The following is an 8,233-nucleotide window of genomic DNA, read 5'->3' on the forward strand; positions in this document are numbered from 1 at the left end:
TAATTATGAATCACCACTTAGATATGATTGGGTTATGTGAAACCTGGCTTAAACTTACTGCTGTCCTCCCCTTACATGAGGCCTGCCCACCAGCATATACATTTAGTCGCGTCCCTCGTGATACGAAGCAAGGCGGAGATGTTGCTCTAATTTCTAAATCTCGGATTAGTTTATTAGCGGTTGGGGGTCACAAATATAACTCATTTGAACATGTGATTCTCCACTCTGCCCACGATGCTACGTATTGCCAAGGTCAGAAGAATAAAAATCAGCCTTATTACTTTGTCACTATATATAGGCCCCCTGGACCACACTCTGAATTCTTCGATGAATTTGTTGAGTTTATCTCTAACTTGTCAACAAGTGCAGATAACATTCTGATTGACTGTGATTTAAACATTCATATAAATAAGCCTTCGGACCCCCTCTGCAAATCATTTATGGCCATTATGGATAAACGAGGATTCCAGCAATGCATTCAGGGTTCAACACACATTAGTGGAAATACGCTGGATTTGGTCCTCATTCGTGACATTGCTGTCACAAATACTGACATCATGCCTCTTGCATCAGTGGTTTCTGGTCACTCACTTATTAGGTTTACAGTTTCACTGCCATGTTTAGTGGAGCAACAACCTTATTTATCATTGCAGTGACACATCAACTCAACTACGACTGAACTTGATGCTAGACTGCCTGATATGTTAGTTTCACATTTGGAAGATGCTCAATCAGTGGACAGTCTTTTGGACAGCTTAAATTCAGTGCTAAAAACTACAGTCATCGTGATCGCTCGCCTATATTAAAACCACGCCCCCAAAACACAGTCACCTTGGTTCAATGATTACCTGCGTGACCTCAAGCATAAGGCAAGAGGACTAGAACGGAAATGCCGTAGTTCAAAACTGGAAGTATTCCACCTTGCATGGCGTGATGCTATCTTAGACTATAAACATGCATTATTGGCTACAAAGTTGACCTATTACTCTGATTTGATCAACAAAAACAAGCATAAGTCAAAGTTCTTGTTCGACACGGTGGCAACACTTATTCATGGACAACTACCTGTAGTTCACTCTCCTTTTACAGCACAAGATTTCGTGGATTACTTCAAGAAGAAAATAGAAGACATTAGGTTGAACATATCCCAGCATGCCTTATCCCAGCCACTACACCCTGCTATTGAGGTGGGCGCCATTACTGGGGTATTACCTAGATTTACAGAATTTGATAGTATCTCACTAGATGTGCTGACGAAACTCATAACGTCAACAAAAAGCACAACCTGTTTATTTGATCCTATACCAACAAAACTGTTTAAGGACCTGTGGTCCACTCTTGGGCCGACTGTGCTGGAAATTATTAATCTTTCTTTAACTTCTGGATCTGTTCCTAAATGTTTTAAATGTGCAGTGATTAAACCATTACTTAAGAAACCTAATCTTGACCCTAGTGTATTGACAAACTATAGGCAAATCTATCAAATCTATCATTTTTCTCAAAAATTCTGGAAAAAGTGGTGTCAAGGCAGCTCATGGACTATCTTACTGAGAATAATCTCTTTGAGCCACTGCAGTCTGCTTTTAGAAAATATCATTCCACAGAGACGGCTCTCAATAAAGTGGTGAACAATGATCTGGTTACAATGGATTCAGACACCATTACAGTTCTGGTGCTGTTAGATCTCAGTGCTGCATTTGATACCGTGAATCATATTCTACTTGATAGGCTGGAAAATCATTTTGGGATTACTTGGAGTGCCCTTGCATGGCTGACGTCATACTTGACCAGTCGTTCTCACTGTGTTTTGTACAGTAACACTACCTCTAACCTTAGTGACATGAACTTTGGGGTTCCACAGGGGTCTTTCTTAGGCCCCCTGCTTGTCTCCCTTTATATGCACTACTTGGGCACATACTGCGGTGTTTTGGGATTACCTTTCATTGCTATGCTGATGTGGAGGCTCCTCCATGTCGAAAGGAGTCAGTTGAGGTGGCTCGGGCATCTTTTCCGGATGCCCCCTGGACACATCGCTGGAGAGGTGTTCCGGGCACGTCCCATTGTGAGGAGCCTCCGGGGAAGACCCAGGACACGCTGGAGGGACTACATCTCTCGGCTGGCTTGGAAACGCCTTGGGGTTCCCCTGGAGGAGCTGGGGGAGGTGTGTGTGGATCGGGAGGTCTGGGCTGCTTTGCTTGAGCTGCTGCCCCCGCGACCCGACTCCGGATAAAGCGGAAGAAAATGGATGGATGGATGGATGCTATGCTGATGATACTCAGTTATACATGCCGATAATTGCTGGTCATCTCATCCACATAAAATCCTTAGAAGATTGTCTTGCATCATCACTGAGAAGCTGGATGACTAGAAACTTCCTACTTTTAAACTCTGATAAGATTGAAATGATGGTTCTTGGTCCAGTGAGATATCAGCATCAATTTGACCAGTTAAGGCTTAGCCTAGGCTGTGTGTCTACATCACACTGACAAAGTGAGGAACCTTGGGATAATTTTTGATCCTACGTTGTCCTTTGACCTCCACATTAGAGATATTACGAGGACTGCTTTCTTCCACTTGTGAAATATGGCGAAGATTCGTCCCATCCTGTCTATGGCTGATGCTGAGACCCTGATTCATGCGTTTGTCTCTTCTACATTGGACGACTGCAATGCTCTATTTTCTGGTTTACTGCAGTCCAGCATTAGGGGTCTCCAACTGGTTCAAAATGCTGCTGCCAAACTTTTGACATGAACCAGACAGTGTGACCACATTACACCCATTTTGGCGTCTCTTCACTGGCTTCCTGTCCCAGTGAGATCAGATTTTAAAGTTCTGCTGCTAACCTATAAAACTGTTCACGGATTGGCACCTCCCTAACTAGCTGACCCAATTAAATCCTACGTACCGACCTGGGCTCTGTGTTCTCAGGGTGCAGGACTACTTTGTGTCCCTAGGGTGAAAAAGAAGTCTGCAGGTCACAAATTGAACTTTAAGTCTCACTCTAGTCCGTTTGTTTTGCCAAATAAATTTGGATATCAGCCTATCTACATGTTTAAAAGTGCTGCCAGGAACTGTAACTGGAAGAGAATGAAAAAGAAACTGTGGCAACACATTCATTCTTATAGTTTCAATCCTACCAAATAAAGATAACATTTGCCATCTTTCTCGGTCATTTTTAACTCGTGTCAACAGTTTACCATAATGTGATTTATATACTTTTGAGGACTCTTCCATTAATATCACTCCAAGATACCTAAATCCTTCTTTTGACCACCTACAGAATTCTTAGCTATCGATTGAATATTTAATGCCCTTCTTATATTGTTTGAACCATGTCGTCCTGCAACAAAACCTGTTTGGTCTGGCTTGATTAACTTCCCAATGTATGTCTGCATCCTTTTGGCCAATACAGAACCCAGGATCTTTACATCATTTCCCAACAGGCTTATTAGAAGGTAAGATGTACATTCTTTTTGGTCTTTTCCTTCCTTATGTATTTCAGATATTATGGTCTCTTATGGCTTTCAAAGCATAATTACTTTGATGTCTTCCTTGGTCTAGCAGTATGTTTGCCTTTAACAACCTTCCCATGTTGTTTGTATTGTTGTTTAGACACAGCTGACTGTGAACAACCAACATCTTTTGCAACATTGCGTGATGATTTAACCTCTTAAGAGTTTGATAATCCTCTCCTTTGTTTCAATTGACATCTCTCATGTTGGAGCCATGATTCATGTCAGTCCACTTGGTGCAACAGCTCTCCAAGGTGTGATCACTCCTTTTTAGATGCAGACTAACGAGCAGATCTGATTTGATGCAGGTGTTAGTTTTGGGGATGAAAATTTACAGGGTGATTCCATAATTTTTTCCTCAGAATTGAGTGATTCCATATTTTTTTCCTCTGCTTGGTCTAAAAAGTAACCGTTACTGACTGCCACAATTTTTTTTTTCTTGATTTCTTATAGTGTTTCTTAAAGCCAGAAAGTTGCCATTTGAAATGACTTTAGTTTTGTGTCATGTCTGTGATCTGCTTTTTTTCTACAAAATTAAACAACTGAATGAACATCCTCCGAGGCCGGTGATTCCATAATTTTTGCCAGGGGTTGTACATTAACACCCAGCTCTCAGAGTGTTGGAATAGCCTCAATAAGCGTTGGGAAGGTTTTTGGTCCACTGTCCAGGTCAATGCGGAGCTGCGCAGGGAAGCGACATCTGGCCCGCACACCTTTTCCGTTCAGCTGCTTAATCACTGCGCATATTCTTGCTCTCTTCTTTTGGTCTTCAGGGGAATAGTCTTGATCAAAGTATATGATCTTGCCATGAAAGATCACTTGCTTTTGTGCCCAAACTTGCCACAGAATGGCGTCTTTTGTCATGGAATCCAGGAAATTAACAGTTATGGAGCGTGGTGGATCCATATTAGGTTTTATCCTGAGGGATCTATGTGCTCTTTCAATCCGAATGCCTCCTTCAGAAAAGCCCAGAGTGGTTTTAACCAGCTCCTTTACGAATCCAATCATATCTTCCTTTTCATTTCCCTCCAGGACCTGGTAAATGTGCAAATTCTTTCTGTGAAGTCAATTCTGTAGGTCATTGTAGCTGTTGGTCAAAGTTGCCTCTCTCCATAGTAAATACCGCAGCACCCTCATTCTGCTGGCTAGCACCTTCAATTGCGCTAATTCTGCCCTTGGCCTCCTCCGCACGAGTTTCCAGTATGTTCAATCGCTCTTTCACACCTTTCTTCGAGTCCTCAAGCCTGTCATGCGAGGCCTTGGTGTCTGTGAAAGACGTCTGGTTTTCTTGCCTCAAGTCTTTAAGTTTGCAAAGAATTTCTATCATGTTTAAATCGGTAGTTGTCGTTCTATTGCTAACTTTGGCATTAGTTTGTTCCAAATCCACTCTTTCTTTATTCTCCTTTAGTGCAAGCTGCTTTGTGGTGACATTTCTTGTTGTAGTCATCCTTCCTCTGCACTTATCTAATAAGGGGGTTCAATAAGTTTGTACAAAAGAGCCAAGTTGTCACAAAGTTGATGGGATCAAAGCCCTATGTGTTCACTTCAGAACATGATGCCGCCTGAAGTCCCTTCTAAATTAATTTTATTAGGAAACGGAGCAAGTCGCAGCTTCACCTGAAGTCAACAACTAAAGTCTGGGTCTTTTAGTGAAGCTTAGGGCTAGTGGCCAGCAATCACCTTCGTATTTCTTCTGTTTTCCTGTTACTTAACGCTGATGAATTATTCCTTAAGTGTAATTTTTCTGGCTGACTAATTGTTTTCTTTTTCTCTCTGGTCGAGATGCAGCTGGATCCACCTGCTGGATTGGATGATTGCTGTGGCAGACGTGTGATGGACTCTACTGTAGGAACAGATCCAACAACTGGCTTGATGACTCTTCCCCCACCCCCCAAAGGTGGACTGGACTCCTGCATGGACTCTGGTCAATTGTTGCTGTGCTATGTTCTGTATTGTAAACCTTTTTGGCAGAATGGCCCAAGCAGTGGGCCGCCCCATCTGAGTCTGGTCTACTTGAGGTTTCTTCCTCAAATCACCAGCGGGAGTTTTTTTCTTACCATTGTCACCTTTCTTGCTCTGGGGGTTAGTAAGGTTAGACCTTACTTGCGTGAAGTGCCTTGAGGCAACTTTGTTGTGATTTGGCGCTATATAAACAAAATAAATTGAACTGAATTTGAAAACTAAATACTTTTGGACTTGTTTGTTTTTGGTGTAACAAGTAAAATGGACTCCTTATTTTTGAAGGGTGTGATAGACAAGATTTATTATTCTTTGATGTTGTTGATCTTTTGGCTGCTCCCAGGTATTCAGGCTCACCACAACAAGTCTGGTACAGATCCTTATCGGGATTAGGCACAGGCTTTATACCGGATACCCTTCCGGACACAAATCCAGTGGAACCTGAATGAACACAGACAGCTCCTGGTCTTCTCAAATGTTCTCTCAGCCAGGTCCTGATCAGGACCACAGAGCAGGATGGTTGTGATCACTGAATTCACTGATTCATCTGGTAAATTAACCAATAAACACTTATTTCAAACATAAACTGCTTCTTCGTAAAAGAACAAAACTAATTTGTGAAGTTGAAACCAGCGTCTACGTCACAGCTTTGATCAATGCAAATTTATTTACTTTGATTGGTCTTCCCATGTTTTATTTAGAGATAGGGTGAGGAGCTCGGAGTCAAGCTGCTGCTCCTCCACGTCGAAAGGAGTCAGTTGAGGTGGCTCAGGCATCTTTTCCGGATGCCCCCTGGACGCCTCGCTGGAGAGGTGTTCCGGGCACGTCCCATTGGGAGGAGGCCCCAGGGAAGACCCAGGACACGCTGGAGGGACTACGTCTCTCGGCTGGCTTGGGAACGCCTTGGGGTTCCCCCGGAGGAGCTGGGGGAGGTGTGTGTGGATCGGGAGGTCTGGGCGGCTTTGCTTGAGCTGCTGCCCCCGCGACCCGACTCCGGATAAAGCGGAAGAAAATGGATGGATGGATGGATGTTTTATTTATGGAACATGACCAGTCCAAAGCTCAGCCAGTCTGTTCTGAGGACCAGATCTAGTCCGGTCTCAGGATCAGGTCTGGGAGAATGTTTTGGAAGACTAAGAGCTGTGTGTTTTTTTCATGTACAACTGGACTTAAATCAGAAAAAGCATCTGGTGTAGAAAATGTACCACATCCCCATGTGGATCTGGACTTTACCTGCCATGACCCCGAGCACACGAAATCTGACGAATGGTGCACAACAACGAGTCCAATCTTTGGCTCCCATCTTCACTTTTCACCAAGAGTCACAAGAACCTCTGGTTTGTTTTTAGCCACTTTTTTTCCCCTTCTTCCTTTTACTAAAAAGTTCTTTGTATTAAATCTGGGAGTTTGACAGCAGATTTTATTATTATTATTATGTATTTAACCAGGAAAATCCCGTTGAGATGAAAAATCTCTTTTTCAAGGGAGACCTGGCCAGGATAGATGTTAATGATTTAACTTAAAATGTAATGAATTTTTAATAGGTTTTTGTAATTGTATTATTACTATTATCATGCCACAAAATAATATAGCTAAACAGTGATTTTAATTTTTTTTTCCTCAGAAGCTATTAATTCCCATCTTATCTTTATACCTACGTTAATTTTTTTCTAAACATGTACAGCACTTCTTTTGGTCATTTTTCAAAAACATTTCCAATCTACTTAAAAAAAAACTTGATTATTTAGGAGTAGAAAAATCGCACAAAGTAAATTAAAAACTCCTCGCAAACGAGCGACTTGTTTTGTTAGCCAACTTTTTCACATGTTGATATGATTTGTTCTACTCACCCAAAACATCACGACGGTTGAAACTGTCAACACTCACATCCGAATATTTACAACGATATACGAGATAAAACATGAAATAGTAACCGAAAAATGTAATAAAACGAAAACGTTCCAAAGCTTTACTTTGCAGTTTCTTCTTCTTGAATGCTTAGCGATATTTCACAACTAACTCATATTATCGCCACCTAGTGTAGCGGAGAATGAACTGATTGTGATGGTTGTCTCATTCTGCTCAGCGTGGACAACACAGAATGTGTCTCTTTGTCCCAGATTGATCTCTTTCAGTGCAGCTTCTTGTTCTGACTTTAACACCAAATTAACACCCAAGTCTTTCATCACCAACTGTAAATGGTCATCAAAGCATTCCAATCGTATCTTTCTGAACTCTTCCACGTTTTACAATGTGCTTGATCAATAACAGGTGAAGTTGCTCATAAACTTTAAGTTTCTTAAATATTTATAATAGCCACTCTTACAACTTAAGTTATCTTTATAATTTTATTACTGGTAAATTTTAGAATTGAATTAGATGAGATATACTCAAGTTATCTGGGAACTACTTTTTGCGCAAGCACGTTGGCCGCAGGCGCGTACTAACACAGAATATACAAAAACTGCCTAGAAGTTCGGCCAAAACGAGAGCGTCCACTTTTAGCTCATGAAGTCAGTGGCGCTCGTGAAAGTGTGTGATTGGCTCTGAGGGTCACGTGATCGACAGTTTCCACCGGAGCGTTCGCTAGTGTTTCACCCTCCCCACTCAAACCAAAACCGCATAACAATCTTAAGCGTTTTTCTTTCCTGCAGACAGAAAAGTTTATCCTGAAAAATGCAAATTTTACAAACATCCTGGTGAGCAGTTGTTGGGTATTTTCTCCTCCAAACATTCTTAAAACCTTTGATAAGACAAACAGA

At 41.8% G+C, this 8,233-nt stretch overlaps 1 protein-coding gene across 1 annotated transcript in view; it reads right to left on the reverse strand.

Annotated features, from left to right (window-relative positions):
• Positions 1 to 7,456, reverse strand: part of LOC117505785 — a 56,430-nt gene extending 48,974 nt beyond the window's left edge. Inside the window, exon 1 of the mRNA XM_034165325.1 lies at positions 7,322 to 7,456. Coding sequence (XP_034021216.1) covers positions 7,322 to 7,330 — 9 coding nt within the window. The 5' untranslated portion in view covers positions 7,331 to 7,456. The remainder of the gene's footprint in view (positions 1 to 7,321) is intronic.
• Positions 7,457 to 8,233: the final 777 nt, after the last annotated feature.

This window comes from Thalassophryne amazonica, unplaced genomic scaffold (assembly GCF_902500255.1).
Source record: "Thalassophryne amazonica unplaced genomic scaffold, fThaAma1.1, whole genome shotgun sequence".
NCBI classification, from domain to species: Eukaryota; Metazoa; Chordata; class Actinopteri; order Batrachoidiformes; family Batrachoididae; genus Thalassophryne; species Thalassophryne amazonica.